The sequence below is a fragment of the Lupinus angustifolius genome, chromosome LG18 (genome assembly GCF_001865875.1).
Source record: "Lupinus angustifolius cultivar Tanjil chromosome LG18, LupAngTanjil_v1.0, whole genome shotgun sequence".
Lineage (NCBI taxonomy): Eukaryota > Viridiplantae > Streptophyta > Magnoliopsida > Fabales > Fabaceae > Lupinus > Lupinus angustifolius.
In genome coordinates, this window is record NC_032026.1 from 721,394 (window position 1) to 740,465 (window position 19,072).

Consider the following 19,072-nt stretch of genomic DNA (forward strand, 5'->3'; position numbering starts at 1 on the left):
TAAAAAGTAGGTGAACATGGATGAATTGGTCTCATTTAAAAAGTCATTATATAATAAAAGATTATCCTCGAAAATATAGAATAATTTGCCAAAACATTGTGTAATTATTATTATTACGAAGTAATGCCTTAACATTTTTAATTTTTTTTATAAAAAACATATAACCATAATTAATTAAATATCACCAACATATTAATCATATCTTTCACTTAAAATGAAATTATAATAAAGACAAAAACGTATAATATAGTGTACACTCAATACAAAAATTTATAATATAAAATATATTTTATATAAAAAAGACATTTTAATTCTTCAAATTAAAATATATACAAATTAGATATTTAGCCCCCTAAAATTAAGAACGTGAGGAACAAATTGTATATTACCATAGTAATAATAGTAGTATTTAATTAGCTGATTTAAACATCCAATTATAATTAAAGGATGATGGGAGATTGGTGTTTTCAAATTAATACCTACTTTAATGAAATATACGATTTTGGAAATTATAATAATGAAATTTTCAAGTATTAATTGTGGATTTCATTATATTTTTCTGATTATTTACGAATTGATACCTACTTAAGATGCTACTTGAACATTATAGACTATTACTTTTGGTAAAACTAGTGATATCCCTTATCGTATTGGATGTGAAATTAATTAGTCTTTTAAGTACGTGATTGTATTTCTCAATAAGTGTTACTTACAATAATTAAATTCTTAACTTTTTAATTTATATGAGATCTAATAGAACTTTATACCAATAAATTAACATTTTGCTGATGATTTCATCATTCTCAAATAACTCATTCTTGTATCCTTTTGGCATCTTAAAATTTTCTAAATTAAAGAAAAAAACATTGAAAAATTAATAATTACACAAAGATATACACAAAATTAATTTTAGTAAAACATTGAAATATATATTAAATTAATTTATATTTATTTTTTAATTAAGTAAAATTAATTTTATAAAATGTATTACTATATTTATATTTTAGACAAAAAGGAATATTGTAATCATAAAAAAAGAAATATCATAATTATAAAAAAAATATATCTAAAACTCATAAAGTGAAATGAAATATTCTATGAACAAATCCGATTATCAAGTTGATCATAATGAATTTAATATTTAAAAAAAATAGCATCCAAGCTTGATCCAAATCCATCATTAAGATATACATAAAATTTAAATTCCATTTAATTTCGAAATCAAACAAAGAAGATATCGAGATAGCATTATTTTGAACACTAACAAATATTTCCTTAAAGATAAAGCCGAAAACATTTTTATAATACATAAAAAAATATTCAAATAATATATAAGGTTATCCTAACAAAAAAAATCAAATATATATCTAGCCCCATTATGAAGTTGATTATAATGAATTTAAATAAATAATATCTAATATTGATCCAAACCTACCATGAAGATACACACATTCTAAATTTCAAAAGAAATATTCTAACAGAAAATCAAATATGTATCTCATATCTCTATTTTCAAGTTAATTATAATGATTAGAAACAAATAATATTATCCAAACTTGATCCAAATCCAACATTAAAAAATAAATTTAAATCCTCTATATTATTCTCGTATATCCAACCCAATAAAAATATGACACATGTATATTAAATAAAAGTTAAACTAATTTAAAATTTAAAATTCAACATTTAGTAGTATATGATTGTTATGAGATAGAGAAATTGAGTAATTTTGTGAGATATGATTTCTGTTATTAAAAGATATACACAAAATCTAATTTTGAAAATTATATTAAATAATAAATGGTGAGGGTATTTTAGTAAAAGAAAAGCTGGTTATATTATACAAAGGAGAGTGTGTTATTCTTTTCTCAGTCAGAATAAAAAGAGAGAAAAACAAGTTAACCCCACCACACTGTTCCGTTTTCACAGCCTATAAATACCTCAATCCCCTCTCTCTTTCTTTCTCCACCAATCGGAGAAGATCAAACCCTAATAACTACTTTCTCCGATCATATCTCATGGCTTCCAACGCTTCCTCCTCCGATCATTCCCCTACCGCCGCCGTCGCCACTCCGTGGAGCCAGATTGCAGCCTCCGCTAAAGACTCTTCTGATTCTCTCTCTGATACCAACGAAAACGGCGTCGTAGGGAGCAATGTTACGAGGAATGTTTGGAATAAACACTCCAATGAAGGCTCTTCTTCACAACTCAATCCGTTCATCAGCGCTGATTCTTGGCCCGCTCTTTCTGAATCAACCAGAACTTCTGCTAAATCGCCTTCTCCATCGGTTAAGGCTTTCATGGATCCATCGTCATCGCAGGTTTTGTTCATTCCTATTTTTTTTGGTTTAGATGATTGATAAGTATATTCTAGGGTTCAGTTTTGTAATTCTCAAATTTGTTACAATTTATTGTTTTAATTACGTTTTGATATTGTAGCAGAAAAAATGTTGTGTCATTGATTTTAGGTCAACTTTATTGCTATTGATTGCAAAAATTATTCATGTGGTTTTAAATTTTTTTTAGCATATATGTCATGTGTTTTTTTAATTTTTTTTTATGATTTAAATGTGAACGTAGACAGTGATGAAGTGTTTTTGTGTGCTGATTGTAGGGTACTGGAAGCGGGGTTCCTTCTCCTCAGAGGGAGGTTAGGGATAATGTAAGCACTAACAATATTGTTCCGGCTCACCAGAGGCCGGTTAGGCGTAGCTATCCAAACCAATTGTCTAATGGAGGACATCCACCACAGTTGCCTGCTCCTCAAGGTTCATTGCCTTTGACAGGGGCCCACAGCAACAACTCTTCACCAAAGGAACATCAACCTAGGACTGGATTTGTGTATAATGATAACCCACATCAGCGTAATTCATATAGAAATCGGAATGGTGGTCCACATCAACGTGGAGATGGTTCTCACCATCATAACTATGGCCGCAGGCGTGATCAAGACCGTGGAAATCATGATTGGTATACTTACCGAAATTTCAATGGTAGAGACAACTATATGTCACCAAGATTTGGTCCAAGGTTTTCAGCAACTCCAGCACCTCCAGCACCTCCAACTTCTGCTTTATTTCCCCAACCACCACTAATGCAGTCTTATGCTGGCCCTATTGTATATCCTGGTAAGTTTTGTTAATGTTAAGAATATGTATTTTGTAGTTTTTGTCTATGCCTTGATGATTATATACATTTTCAGACCTACAAGCTCCAGTGGTATATGGTCCTCCACCTCCTCCACCCATGGATGCACTAAGATCTGTTCCTTTTATGATTCATCCTTCCCTACAACCACTACAGCAAGTGTTTCTTCCTTACTTGGATCCTCTGCTGCATAGCAAGATAGTCAAGCAGATTGATTATTATTTCAGGTAGTTCTTACACTTTGATCTACTGCTAGCTCATTATTTCCATTTTGTTGTTTTCTGGTTTTTTATCTGTCTCGTGAAGTTGACTTGTAGAAATACTAAAGCTTGCCTTTTGCAGTGAGGTGAATTTAGTAAAAGATGAATACTTGCGCAAGAAAATGGATGACCAGGGCTGGGTTCACATAAATTTAGTAGCAGGCTTCAATAAAGTAAGTTGTTTGGGCCTTTGGGGTATTTGATTGCTTGGTTTTTGATACTTTGTTGGTTGCTTGTTTGTGTTCATAGCTGACTAAGAATATAATGCATGTTTCTGTAAGTATTTAATCTCATGTTCTAACTTATTACATATGGAACTAGCCTCTTTGCTTGCAAGTGTAAGACTGCATACAGCTATCCTCTCCAGACCCCATTGGTTGGGAGTCTCGTGCACTGGGCCATCATTTAGACTTAAGTTACATCTGATTATCTCCTGTCATTATTGGAAGCTTCTTATTATATTGTTCTGGTGCTTTTAGCAATCATATTTAGTCATGATTGATTACACAGATATAGAAACCTTATTCTGATCTTTTAATTTAACTGCTCTCCCAGCAACAATGACGGGATGGTAAAAGGTGGTAGCATATGTTTTGTCTACATATGGTTGTGCATCATATCAGTGAAAAATGTTCCTCGTAGGCAAAAGTAACTTTACTCTTTAAGATCAGTATTTAGACTTGAAAGCTTGAAACTGATATTCCAGAAATGGTATCAGGGTAAGTGCTGCATTTTAAGGAGGGGTGAGAATGCAAATGCTGGAATCTAAGCCAACATTAGTTTTATAGAAGTTATTATAACAATAAACTTGTGGGCTATTTTTTATTTTCTATTTTTCTTTATGTTTTTTATTCTTTTTTTAATATTATGCTGATATGAATTTTTTGTAGTGGATATATCATACTAATAGCAAATCGATTGTGTGTGTTGGCCTTCTGTAGAAGTGACCTTTATCCACTGAAGTAGGACAATATGAATGCTAGGGTTCTAATGATAAAATTTGCTTTATACAGGAATGTTTAACTGCATACCTTAAAAAACAGCTTTTGATGTGAATTAATTTTGATACTTTTTCACTTTCACTCATTCATCTTTTAGTTCTAATAAAATGATGTGATCACCACAATAACTGATTGTTGTATTTAATTGATATGATTATTATTATCTTGTAATTAATGATAATGTTATTTATGTTTTTTACTTGTTGAACTAATTGTTGTATTTAATGGATATAGTTATTGTGAATAAATTATTACTGCGATGAAACATTTTTGTAGTTATTTTCTGAGAAGTTTTAACTACCTGTCAAACATTTATTATTACTATTATTAATTTTTGAACTCTATGCTTGATATGTGGATCCTAGCTTCATTTACTGAAAGATGATAAATGTTTTTTTCTCTATTAGGTGAAGGAACTGACGGATAGTGTCCACATTGTATTAGATGCTCTTAGAACTTCATCTATTGTTGAAGTGCAGGTACTTCCATTGATCTTGCCATGTATTTTGTGGGTGTAAGGATTTGAAGTGGTGACATTTTTTAGATAGAATATCTGATGAAAATGATTTTTCAGTGTTTAACTTGTTTTGTCGTAATTTTCATCCTCATATAGGGTGACAAAATAAGGAGACGAGGTGATTGGGAAAGATGGCCCTTGGCTCCTGTTCAGCCTGCTAATGAAAGATGGCCCTTGGCTCCTGTTCAGCCTGCTAACGTTACAGGTTCCGAGACCATTGAAAAGCTGGCAGATCAAGTCCAAAATATTGCTCTAGAGACAACTAACAATGCCGCTGCTGGAGGACTAGATGTTTCACATAACAGACCTAATGGGGATTTGAATTGTCAGTTTCTGCATTCCAGTGGCGAGGGCAACAGTCAAGCTGGTATTCAAGTTTCCGATAAATCTATTTCTGCACGAAACTAGAGCTGCAGATGTTCTTTAAAAACCATATTTTTTTGGAGAATATTCTTGGGAGGAAAAAAGGAAGCAGAGATCTAACATGGTCTCAATTTTGCATATGGTATAGTGACATGATTTCTCAGGAGGTACGTAGGAAAACAAGACCAAGAAATGAGGAGAAATTACCTTCTATAAAACAGAAAAAAGGCACTTACATTATTTTATTTTTCCGGTTATGGAACTTGTAGCATGACTCTAGTGATTAAGTACTTATATTTAATATGGGGCTTGTTGTTCCTACTCTGACGGTGAGTTGATTTTGTTTGCCATATAAATTGGGATATTTTGTTTTGTTTAATTTAGTTCTGTGGCCTTCCCCTTAGTTCCCCTCAGCTGCTTTTTATATTCTTTGGGGCCAGTTTTTCCAATCAGGATCAGAAGCATTATGTGTTGATGGTTGTTGATTCAGTTTTGGTAGCTACAGCTACAGCTACAGTTGAATGTGGACGAAGGAGAAGAAGCCCTACACTACACCTACAGAATCATTGCATGGTGTCCTTTGCTCTCAACTCATGTCATATTTGGAATGACTTTATATATTTCTAAACTTTCAGCTTTCATCTATTTAAAAAAAACTAGTACAAAAAATCTTATGCTTGAATTGCTTTTGCTGTTATTTTCCACCTGTATAAGGTTTGGGATATTGTCCAATTAGACTTCATCAAGTTCTTCAACAAAGTTTATTTCATGCTACACCATGTTTTTACATTGCTCATTTTTTACCTTAATCCTTAGTTTTATTCATTCGTGTAATCAGTCTCAGTATGAAATGTAATCTTACGAAAAATTGGTAAAATAATTTGATAGTCAGGAGTTACAAATTTGTCAGAACTAGTATATACATTGGTGTAATATAGCTAGTGGGACTAAGGCATCGGTATATAGAAGGAAACTATAAGAGAAAAGGTCTAGTAATTAGAGGTGAGCAGGATCCGATTCTACCTGCTTACTTGGTTTGACCTGATAATGATTGGACCCAAATAGAGTCAGATTTCTTTGGGTCTGTGGTCATGTTCGTGTTCAAAAATTAGACACAAATAAATTTAGGGGTGGGTAGGCGGCAAACATGACCTGACCCAACTCAACTCGCCCTAAGGTCAATCACTATCATGTTTATATGTGTTTTTATTAATTATTTATAGAATAATGTTATTTCTTTTGTTAAAACTTAAAAGTGTCTTTTGTTCTCTAACTTTTTCTCATATATACTTGATTAATATATAATTTCATATATCAAATTATATATTTATAATAATGAGTAAATTACCGAAAAGACTATCTAAAAGAAATATGTAATAGAATTAATTTAGTTTGGGTTTTGGTTCGAAGGTTGTTCAAGTCGTTATTTGAGATTGAGTTAGCTTCGAGTCTAGGATCAAATCTGGATCTAAGAATGATTTTATCAATATTTAGGATTAGGTAAGAGATAAGTCTTTTCTGCCTATGCTCACCCCAAACTACAATTATCAAAGTAAACCCAAATTAAAAAATTATAGGAAAAAGTTCAGAAATATATAATTACATTTTCCCTATAGATTATTAAATAATGTTATATATTATTAACACATCATTTATATGTTAATCAACATTGATTCTTAAATAAAAGTAATTAAATGAACAATGTATTAAAAATGTGAAAAACTCCACACTAAAAGTTAGGATGTTCACAGTCAGTTTGGACCGATTTTTAGACAAAAATTATCATCTATAGACATAATTAGCATGCATTATATTCTAGTCTAGTTTATTTATATTTTGACGTATGATCTATATATTATATGTAGTTTCAACTCGGTTTAGATTGATTTTTTATATAAAAAATTGACACCACATATACACTTTAAAACTCATAAAATGACTAACATATTGAGCATAATACACTTTAAAATATTAATTGTAATACAAAAAAATAATCAATTTGTTCAACAGCAACATCAAAATAGTGTTTAACAATAACAAAAAAAAACAATTCACTGTTCAACACCAACAAAACAACAAAAACCAACAACAAAACACTATAAAACAACATCAAGTAACAGCCACATCAACAGTAGCAAATTTGCATTACTTCAACCTAGTTTAGATCGATCTGAATCTTACAGTTGAAACAAAAAACTGAATTATATCGATCAATTTTAAAAAAATAAATTCAAGACAATCTAAATACATTTAACTTTTTGAGTTTTAATCTATTTTGAATGGTCTTCTGTTTTAATTTTGAAGTGGTTTGGACTTGAACACCGCTACTAAAAATGTATAGATATTAAACTCTATATTTATATATACACCATTTGGTACTTTATAAATAATAAAGTTTAGAATACATTCCTGTCTTTAGACTCTTAACACTCATGAATTGGTGCCCTAAACAACTTTAAATAAGTCGTCAAATTATCTCATAGTATGTTTTGATGTGAGTAGATTACACCGGGCTCCAAATTTTGAGAGATTTTATAATATAACTCTAAATAATAGAAAATAACTAATAAGATGTTGATATAATACTCGATTATATTATCAGATAGATTAAAAGATTAAAGATTCAATTCACTCCGAAAACAAATTAGTTTTTTACCCATATAGTAAGAGATATCCTTAGTTATACCAAAAAATAATAGTAAATAAAAAATTGTCATGTTGCTTGATTTTAAGATATTCCTAATTGATGTTTATTTTTAAGAAATGCTTTGGTTGGATGATATGAGCTTAACGTCTTATATTCATCTTGAAATTATAATTAGAACAATAATCAATTTGATATTGCTGAGAATGAATTATAAGTGGAGTTAAAGTTACTTGAAGAGTTCTTGCCTTAGAAAAACATGCTAGTTCTGAAGTTTTTGAAACATACATATTGTATCCATAATGCAATATTAATTTCCATTCATTTTTTGTTACAATTGCTTTTACAATATCATGGAAAGTAAATAAATTAGGATTAAATTAAACTTTTTTATTTTATTTAAATTAAAGTTGATTTATAGCAACATTGAGAATGATATATTGAAAACTTTTAAATATAAGGATTTGACCCATGCTTTTATTTCATAAAACGTTAGAATGATGACGCTTATCAAATACATTAGTTTTGAGAGATTGTTAGAATATTATGTAAAGTAAAATACTTTAAAATTTCAAAGAATTTTCAGTAATAACTTAAAATAAAATAAAAAACAATCGAAACATGCATAATTTAAATTTTATGATTATAACTTTTTCTCATATTAGAGAGACACAAGTATTTATTTAAGGATAGAAAATGTTTGAAACAACCTTAGTGAAAGAAATCTTCTATGTTCATTGTTCTATGTTTGTCACTTTGAGAATCCGAGGAAGTGTGGGAAAACTTGTTGGTAGAATGAGTTTATTCTTTTTTTGTGGGTAATACTTATATATCTTTTCACTCTTTTAGGTAAAAAATTAATCTCTTTTGGAGTGTATAACCACTCTCCCAATAAATATCGCTTTCAGGAATTAAGCCATTGACCTTTTGATCATTTTGGGATTTCATGGAACCTTACATTATTAGGTCAACACTATATTGAATAGAATGGATTTGTTCTAATGGATAGATAAGTGACAATTTGAGAATCATTCGAATGACTTTACATACAACACTTTTGCCCAGTCTTTATCCTTTTATGATGTAGAATGTGGAAATTGAGTTGTATGATTGCCTCGTTTAACGAGTATCATTTTTTGAAAACGAATTCTCAATCTTTTAATCATTTTATAATCTAGTAGGGCCTTCCACTACTGGATCAAAACCTTATTGGTAGAATGAGTTTATTCTAATAGATAGATGAGTGAAAATTTGAGAATGAGTTGAATGGCATCACATACAACACTTATGCATAGTCTTTGTCGTTTTGTGATGTAGAACGTGGAAATTGGGTTGCGTGATATTCAAGTAACAAAATTTGGTCTTTTGTGAAAATCTGTTGGTGGTGGCTGGTTTTGGAAGGTAATGAATAGCAACAGTGGTAGTAGAACAGTGGGCTAATATGATTTATGACATCATGTATCAAAAAGTGGTTTGGATAGAATTAGGGGCAACCAATATCCGATCTCACATGCTCACTCGGTTTGGTTCAATCATGATCGATGTTAAATAGGATTGAGTCTCATCATATCTAAGGTCATATTTAAGTTCAAAAATTAGCCTCATATAATATTCAAGGATAAAGGACAATTATGACTTACCCGACCCGTCCCATGTTCATTCACTTATCATATTTGTATGTGTCTCTATTAAATTATATACAGAGTAACGACATCTCTTTGGTTGAAACTGTCATTGATTCTCCAAGAGTAAGTTAAAAAGACTTACTCCGCATCTTAACTATTCATTTAGGTCAATCCAATTACTTGAATTAGTGAAAGATTTCAACTATTAGATTATTCTAGAATATATGATTAAGACGTAGAGTAAGTTTTTTTAACTTACTCTCAGAGTAAATGGACTCTTCTCATCATATATACATGATTAACATATATACATATCATTTCATATTTCAAATTACATATATATACTATTAAGTAAAAAAAATATGCATGCATTATATTTAATCAGCTCTAGGTCAAATTTAATGGTTATCTCAATCAATATTTGAGACCGAGTTAGCTTTAGGTCTATGATCGAATCCAAATTCAAAAAATGACTCTACCAACAAAATTGTAAGTGGTGGTATGACCGCTACAACTAAAGAAAAAAGCTTAAAAATACTAATTTTTTTAAGCAATTTGTACTCTTAAATTTTGAAACAAGGAGAATGAAGTAGTACAACTCAAAATATTAAAACTTAGAAATTGAGATGAGACCATGGTTGTAAAAAAAGTGAGGATATGAGAAAATGAGTGAAGGGAAAAGGCATTGACCTAGTAATGTATATGTTCGAGGTTGAGATGAGAGTCACCTGATGCAAAAAGAGAGAAATAAGGGAAAGAGGATGGTTTCACATGTTTCTTCTCCAAAAAGAAGGAAAAAAGATGAACAATAGGGTTTCACATTTCTGCTGTAGAATTTACTATTGTTCATGTGTTTATAGAAGAGAGAAAAGGGAGTAGTATTATCCAAAACCCTAAAAAAACATGCATTAAATAAGGGCAAAAATATTTTTCCTCTTTAAAAACTTGGCTCCACACAACCTTGTTACCACATGAAAAAAATAAAATAAGAGCAAAATGGACATCCCCTAAAAATTAGGATTCCATTACACAACCTTGTTGAAACAGGTTATGACCAACTAACAGATGCGACGACCATCCGTGCCGACAACCACTGCAACACCACTATCCCAACATGATAGTACACTATTGACTACTTGGATTCCAATTCTAATTTTTTTCAAGTATTTAGCCCATTCCTTATAAGTTGGTATTGATTTTCGTTCCATGTTAACTTGACTGAAAATTGCTAACATCGACCTAAATATTTATAAAAAAGATGAACTAAAATCAAGGTGATAAATGTAGGAAACAAAATCAAAGTAGGACCGTAAGTGTAAGAGTCAAAATCCGAGAACTATTTGCATTGCCAAATTTGGTCGACAAATTCTTTTTTCCATGAAACAATTTGGCCCTTTAAAAATTTTCCATGGTACAATTTTATCCATAGATATTTGAACTAAATTGGGTGAAATCAAAATCTCTAACAACCAATTTGTTCCATTCAATCATTTCAGGGATCAAATTGTCAAATAAACAATATTTGAAGATTCTTTGGGGACTTTCTTTCAAGACCAAATTTGGTCATGCAAAAAGTTTCAGAAATCAATTTGAGTGTTCACTCAAAATGTAAAAAGTGACTCAAGTGAGCTTCAAAAACTGCCTTGACAAACAAGAATATATAAGAAACTCCAAGACTAATCGATCCCATTCATGTTGTCCACGAAAACATGAATAAGTGGTTTTGAATTGGAATCCTCTTCTGTTCTGGACCCTCCAATACTGGAATATGAGGGGTAAATATACGAGACATAATGTTGATATTAATAACCATAACCAGAATCAAACCATTAATTCCAAATGCCACTTCATATATAGCTATTACTTACAGCTTCCAAATGCCCAAGTTCAAAAGGGAAGCCAAATCCAAGTTCACATAATGAAACATAAACAAGGTCATCAAAATAAACTAGCAACTAAATCATAAACTTGCATGATATTATAGTTTTCATGAAGTAAATGTTTTATGCATAGTTCTCCAAATGTCAACAATGTGACATCTCTGTAATTTATGATATATGAACTAAAACAGAATCTAGACAAACCAAGCACCACCACAGCTTCACAAATCATTCAAAAGCCCACTGATTCTCGCGACGCACTTCCTCCTCTTCCTCGGGGGTAAAGTCGTTCTTGATGTTGAAGGTCTTGCGAATTTCCTCCGGAGTCTTCCCCTTGATCATGTCTGCAACAGTCTGGCAGGTCAGGTCCAAAAGGCTCTTGATGTTCAAGTAGTTTGCAGCCTGAAATGGATAATTTCAGAATACAACACAGTAAATCAGATCAACTATTAAATAGCACAGATAAAATCTAAAAGCAAATCTACTATAGTAAATAATTTGGAAACATGCAATAAAATAGACCAAACAATGTCACTACATAATTCTCATCATTAACAAACATGGCATATAAACATCAAAAAGGGGAAGGACGATCCACGATCCAGTGTACTAGACTCTCATTTAATGAAATCTCGGGAATCGTGGTGGGTCCAAGACCCGAGGTCAGGGGTGCAACTGTACAAGTTACATTGAATGATCCAAAATGTAATAGAACTCGATACCAAGTAACATGAGTGCAATTTTACATAACAAGGTGCAATGTGAGTATAGATGTACGCATCGTTACCATCACAATGCGAGACTTCACAGGAGACTCACATACGGAGTAACACAAATATAATAAAATATGAAAACACACAAACAAGCCATAAGTTGCTTAAATTAAAAACAATTTAAAAAGACAAAAGAAACACATGTTGGTAACAAAACAAAGAACACACCAAAATCAAAGATCAAAGGCAATAAGTATGTCACAAAAGGAACAAAAACAAATTATTACCAAAATCACAAACCCTAAAACATGACAAAACAATAAATAAAAAATTAAAAAAAGTGAGAAGAATCACCAGAATGAGATCGAAGAGAGTGGCTTGATCAACCTTGATAAAATCAACATCCCAAGCTTTGAGATCATCATCAGCAGGCTTTTCAACATGATTCTTACAATACTCAATTACCTTAGCAAGGATCTTACTTGTGACGTTGGGCAAAGGGATTCCATTATCAGCACAATCATCTTCGATCATGTGTTTGATCGTTTGAGATTCAAGCGCCACCGCTTCATCAACCTCGAAAGCTTCGCCATCGGAACTCTTGAGCGTGATCTTCTTCGGTGTTGAAGCCATTTTGTGTGATAATGATAATCGATTCTGAGAAGTGATTATTTCATGCGTCACCACTCTATTTATATGAATAATTTTTAGAACGTTCTAGAACAGCCCAAGGGGAGGAAAAGGAAAGTGGATAAGATCATACAAAATCCATTTTTTTCTATATTTTAAATGAGTCATCTTATTCATTTCTGAAGTTATTGTGATTTTTTTTTGTTTCTCACATGTATTTTCGTACTAGAATCACTCATGTCTAAGTTAGAAACACGTGTTCTTGCACTGGAAGCAGTCATATACAAGTCAGGAACATCCACAAGTACGTGGGGTTAACTCTCCCAGCGGACATTTTTTTATCAACAAGATTCAAACCCGAGAATCAATCATATACCAACCAACGAATTGAAATTTAACCATGTTTAATATAGTTGAATTGAAATTATACTAGTTTAAAGTAATTCAATTGATTATTTAGTTATAATCGTTAACCAGGATCGTTTTCATGTCTGATTATTATTCGAATAGGTGGGATTGTTGTATCTAGTCCTAATATTCATTCAAATTCAATATATGAAACTTTATTTATATAATTTCTATATAAAATATGCAATACTTTTGGTATAATTGTATTATAAGAATGTAGTAAATGATAAAGAAGACACAATTTAATATTGAATTAGTAATGTTGATTTTTTTAAAATAATGACAATACTATTATCCATACTTTGTCATATGAAAATAGAATAAATAATGAATATTTCATCCTAAATATGTATCAATTAACCTAAATGAGGAATGCTTAAATTATAATTTTGGTGTGAAGTAATTAAGCAATCGATATGTACGTGAATTAATTTTTTTGAAAAAGTATATAGAAATGTTATTGACACTGAACAAGATGTGTGAGTACGAATAATCAGATATTTGTATATAATTATATTAATAGTGTATAATAAACTTTGTCAAACACATGTCAAACTTAGAACAGCAAAATATAATTGAAAATAATATTATTTGCAAAATCACTCTCTTTCCCTTAAATTATTCATTCTTTAATTAAAATAGTTGTTGTAGTTTTGGAAAATAGGTATTGAAAATTGGATTTATTCTCCTTGATAGAAGAGAAAATCAGACCTAAAAGATGGAAGTTTGTTTGTACAGTCATTGAAAAAAAGGAAAAAAACTAATAGTGAGTTGTGTATGGTATGTGTTTGAATGGTTTCCATTAGTAAAAAGAAATTATTAAAAAAAATATTATTTAATTATTAAAAAATTGATAGAAATAAATTAATATTTTTAAATTATTATAAGATGAGAGACTTACTCTAAAAACAAATTTTTTAATCTTACTCCTAATTCTGATTCTAGTGATTCAATTATAAGGAGATCTAATATACCTATAATAAATAGAGTTAGTTACATAATGACAATGTACAATTACTTTTTCTCATTCAAGTATCACTCATCCATATTATTTAATATATATATATATATATATATATATCCAATATTCTTTTTTTACTACCATGATATCTCATTATTTTTTTGTATGACTGTCTCTTCAAATAAGTATCCCTCTCAGAAATTAAAATTTTAATTTTTTACTATCTTAAGAATTTAGTGAGACTTTATACCACTAAATCAATACATTGTTAGTATATATCCAATATTCTCAATCCACAGAAAACATATCCCAACGGTTTCAAATATTTAAAAAGAAATTGTAAGATATGATTAAAGTGATGGTCATAAAAACATTGATAAGTAATATTATTTTGGTAATAGAACGTGGCACGAAGAACGTCAGAAAAGTTGGATTACTCCATGACCAATACTATGTAAATACATTATACATTCAAAAGTTGTAATCAATGTAAGAAACATCTAATCAACATAAGGAATTAATGGTTATAAAAACATTGAAATGTGACCAGGCATTATTTGTTAATTTTTTTTTATATAATAAGGAAAAACTTAGTATTGGGTTCACTATATATTATATTATTTATATTTTCTCTACTTTATAATAATTTTTGTATTTAGTATACTTTTTATTATAATTTTTATCTCTATTATATTGTCAAACTTAAAGTAATAGAGTTGGTTAATATATTGGTAGTGGTTACTTATAATTTTTATAGAAATTAAAAATTGCTGAGATAAAACTGAAATATGGAATTTACTTCACAGTAATAATTTACCATATTTTACCTATAAATACTATATATTTAAAAGATAAATATACAACAACAATGATGTATAACATTAAATAGATGAATAATTACAGATTCTCACCATTTATCCTTCTGCTTATTGAATGTGTGTTTTGATAAGGAGGGCCTTTTAAGAAATCAAGAAAAAAAAATTAAGTTTTAGGAAGGTAAATATCATTAATTATTCATCATTCATGGGTCTTTGATAAGGAGTGCTTTTTAAGAAATCAATAAAAAAAATGTGATAGGATTTAAGACTCTTGAATAAAAATAATAAATTAACGTATTATTTTTTACAGGGACACTACTTAAATATTAAGGTTCCACTGGATTCATAAAAAGACTAAAGTTTAAATGTTCAATTTTAAGATGTAACATTTGTTGGGAGAGACAACCATACATCTCGAAAGAAATTAGTTCATTACCCATTAAATGATGATGGGATATCCTTGGTTTTGTTGGATGGGGCAACCACATACACTAAAAAGGATTAGTTCTTTATCCACAATGGGGTGCACATCTGCTGTCCCACAATGAGTGTCACTCAATGAAATTGTGATTGGTCAGAGAAATATTTAAAAATTAAATTTTAATTTGAATATATATATTTTAATCAATCAGAAGGTCATGCCATATGGTGTGATACTCATTGTGGGCCATCCGATATACTCCCTCCACAAAGTGATGAGATAATGTTATTTATACAAAAAAATTCTATGTAAAAAATTAAATATATTTAATACACAATTTTAGGACACTTTTCTCGTTTGATTAGGGCAACAATTAGCATTCTCCTTGTTAGATAAGTTAAAAAAATAAATAGAAATTTAATAAGTTAAAATTGAAAAACTAACTTCAACAATTCTAGACACCTTAAATGCATAATTTTACCATACAAAATCATTATTTGTTGTTTTCTTAACCAATATAATCCCAAAAGACAATTGTACATGTAGTTTTTCATGCCATACATGTTTTATTTAGTGTTAAGGAGAATGTTTAGTGGGATATATTTGGGGATCCACATCACTTAAACTCTTAATAACATAAAAATTGTTGAGTCTCATGGCTTTCACTATCTACAATTTTATTGATACCCTTATAGATATTTTAGTGAACCTTACACATTTACTAATATTTTACTCGAGTTTTGAATCAAACAAAGGTTGTTGCACACAAATAAATATCAAATAGATGTATACAAACAAATTGAGTCACAAATAGATTCATCCAACAAGCATTGATAGTTGTCTCAAAACACAAGACTTACATTATTCCAATTGTTTGGGAAAAGGATAACACTCAATTTGAGATAACTTGAGCTAAAGTTGTAGGAAAGAAAGAGAAGGAAAAGCTCTCCCACTACAAAAACAATGCACTATCAAAAGGAGCCACTTGAGCTATATTTCATAAACATACTTTCCATATACTTTTTATTACCTATATTTAAGAGTTAATGATGATTAAATATGAATAATGAATGATATATTAGTGGTGTATCAGTACATAAATTTTTTCTGCATCATTTCCTATTTTTGTGTAGCGACATAACCCTTTTACAACATCTGGTTTTTTCCATTGATAACGTGTAAATAATTAAATTAGTCTTTATTAGGGTTGAGCAGGACCCAATCATACCCACTCATTTAGGCTTGAGTAAGAGACAAACATGACCTAAACCGACTCATGATCATTCATTACTATGTTTGTATGTACATATTTAATTGTGTACAGAGTAATGACACTTCTTTGGCCTAAAGTAAATAGTGTATTTTATTGTAACAACTTATCTATTAATATAATTTCATAATTTTAATTGTGTTTTTGCTAGTTTTTAGGACGCTTTTGTACAAATGGTTTATTGCCACAATTTATATATCATTTTATACGTGATTGATTCTCTAATTTTTTCAGTTATATATAATATATATAAATGATTAACAAAAGATCTATATATACATAATTTTTTATGTCAAATTATATATCAATAATAATGTCGCGACTCGATTTTTGGTTGAAAGACCGACTCTGCGACTTAGGGAGGGGCACACTCGATTTCTACCTCTCTTGATTGACTTGGAGTCACCAATACGTTTTTTGCGGTTAAAACGTAGAAAACTCTCTAATAAGTCCAATTAGAATAATTATGGTCTTTGAACAAAGATTCTAAGCTCAGGAGTCAATTATGGATCATGGAAGGTATTAGCACTTCGTCCATCCATATTATATCAGTATTCTCGCTAATCGCATGGACTATTATACCCTTAAACAAATTTAAACATTTAATCATTAAAACAAAACAATTTTGTTTTTCATATTTGTGTCTGACAAGAGTTCATCTTGCTGCTACGTATCTGTAGGAGCAATATGGAAATCAAGACTACGTAGTTCTGGTTCGAAAATTTGTTGGTTGAAATATATTTTGATTTTTTTTCATCTTTAAGGTAGGTGAAGCAACAAAACCTAATATCCGCACCACACCAAATCTTAAATTGATTTTTTAAAAGTAATTGAAATATTATTTTCTAAAAGATAATTAAAACTTGGTCGGTTGCGACATTAGCTTTTGCTGATTCACCTATCTTAAAGATGACAAAAATTCAAATTATATTTCGACCAACCAATTTTCGAACCAAAACGTAGTCCTGATTTTCCTATTGCACCTAATGATACGGAGAAGCATGATGAACTCTTGTCAGACACAAATATAAAAAATAAAAATGTTTTGCTTTAATGATTAAATGTTTAAGGGTATAAGAGTTCATACGATTAGCGAGTGTATCGTTTTAATACGAGCAGACAAGGTACTAATATCCCCGATCGGTAATCTACTTTTGAGCTTAAAATCTCTGTTTAAAGACCATAATTATCCTAATTGGGCTTATTAGAGAGTTTTCTAAGTTTTAACCGCAAAAAACGTAATGACTACTCCAAATCAATCAAGAGATGTAGAAATCGAGTTCGTCTCTCCCTAAGTCGTAAAGCCGGTCTTCCAACCGAAAATCGGATTGTTACAGCTGGTGACTCTGCTGGGTTGAGATATTTTGGATTGATCCATGATGAGCAACTCATCATTGCTCTAGTTATAGGTTTCTTAGTACTTTCATTCGAGCAATGAGATCAACCATCATAAACTGCCCCAGTTTGGATTGATACCCTTCTTTTGATTTCAACATGTCATATGTTTTCTCCATGCATAACTCTTTAAAAAGAAATACTAAAAACAATGATCATGCACATGTAATTCAAATTCTCCCAACACGTCCTGTCTGGCTCCATCGAAAGCTCGAACAATTGTTGAACTAGGTTCTATGGCTGAATCGTCCACTAGTAACTTAGACAATGTCATCTTTGTTATTACAATGAGCGAGGCACTGTTATCTACCAATACCCTTCCTATCACGAAATCTTTGCACGTGATTGAGATATGGTGAGGACGATTGTGTCATGTTCCCTTGTTAGGGATTTCCTCGTTACTGAAAGAAATAAAGTCATTGACCATGATATTTTTGACGATCCCGTCCAATTTGCTGGTACTTATATGGTGGTCAACGTGGGCATGATTCAACACTTTCAAGATGACTTTTCTGTGAGCCTCTGATTTCATTAATAAGGACAATATGATACCCTACCCAGAGTGCAACTTAGCTGATCAACTATTTGATATTTACTCTGCCTTATGAATTGCAAGAACACACAAGCCTTTTCGTCTATGACCTCCCTTTCAACTTCAGGTGGAGGCAGCTTAATCTGTGCTGCTTCAGAACTGGTGTCTATTGGCTCATCGATTTTCTCCTTGCCCTAAGAGGCGTTGACAACTTTCTTGGTTTTTTCAACAAGGTTATACACCTTTCCGCTCCTTGTCATGTTTCCTACCCCAGCCAGATTAACATCTTTATTCATTTGAACTGACCCTGTTCCAACTTCCTCTTGGTATTTCTAGGGGACGACTTTGTCTGATTGATATGGAACGGACTCAGTCGTCTTGCCACCATAGGTTCCATGTTTCTCAAATGAGGCACCCATCGAGGTGGAGCTGCTGCATGCATGTATGTTAAACACTGATACAAGTTTCCTTACAACGATAGGACTCC

At 30.8% G+C, this 19,072-nt stretch overlaps 2 protein-coding genes across 3 annotated transcripts; one reads left to right on the top strand and one right to left on the bottom strand.

Moving 5' to 3' along the window:
* LOC109333230 (la-related protein 1B-like) lies at positions 1,873-5,689 on the top strand. 2 transcript variants are annotated; one of them, XM_019568594.1, is made up of 7 exons: positions 1,873-2,321; positions 2,615-3,128; positions 3,203-3,374; positions 3,490-3,580; positions 4,816-4,887; positions 5,022-5,056; positions 5,093-5,689. In XM_019568594.1, exons 1-7 carry the CDS (start codon positions 2,019-2,021, stop codon positions 5,331-5,333), a joined length of 1,428 nt encoding a protein of 475 aa, XP_019424139.1. In that variant the 5' UTR covers positions 1,873-2,018; the 3' UTR covers positions 5,334-5,689. The 2 variants fall into 2 exon arrangements, with proteins under 2 accessions (XP_019424139.1, XP_019424138.1); XM_019568593.1 differs by having other exon boundaries at positions 5,022-5,689.
* LOC109333231 (SKP1-like protein 1A) lies at positions 11,354-12,835 on the bottom strand. The gene is made up of 2 exons (XM_019568595.1): positions 12,505-12,835; positions 11,354-11,839 (listed from the first exon to the last, which is right to left on the bottom strand). The coding sequence occupies exons 1-2, from the start codon at positions 12,781-12,783 to the stop codon at positions 11,666-11,668; spliced, it is 453 nt and encodes a 150-aa protein (XP_019424140.1). The 5' UTR covers positions 12,784-12,835; the 3' UTR covers positions 11,354-11,665.

What these genes read in the sequence shown, in the direction of transcription:
- LOC109333230 (XM_019568593.1), top strand. Translation starts at nt 2,019, where the DNA reads ATGGCTTCCAACGCTTCCTCCTCCGATCATTCCCCTACCGCCGCCGTC. An exon ending in TAGTAGCAGGCTTCAATAAA is followed by an intron (nt 3,581 to 4,815) that starts GTAAGTTGTTTG and finishes TTTCTCTATTAG; the next exon opens with GTGAAGGAACTGACGGATAG. An exon ending in CATCTATTGTTGAAGTGCAG is followed by an intron (nt 4,888 to 5,021) that starts GTACTTCCATTG and finishes ATCCTCATATAG; the next exon opens with GGTGACAAAATAAGGAGACG.
- LOC109333231 (XM_019568595.1), bottom strand. Translation starts at nt 12,783, where the DNA reads ATGGCTTCAACACCGAAGAAGATCACGCTCAAGAGTTCCGATGGCGAA. An exon ending in CTCTCTTCGATCTCATTCTG is followed by an intron (nt 11,840 to 12,504) that starts GTGATTCTTCTC and finishes TATCCATTTCAG; the next exon opens with GCTGCAAACTACTTGAACAT.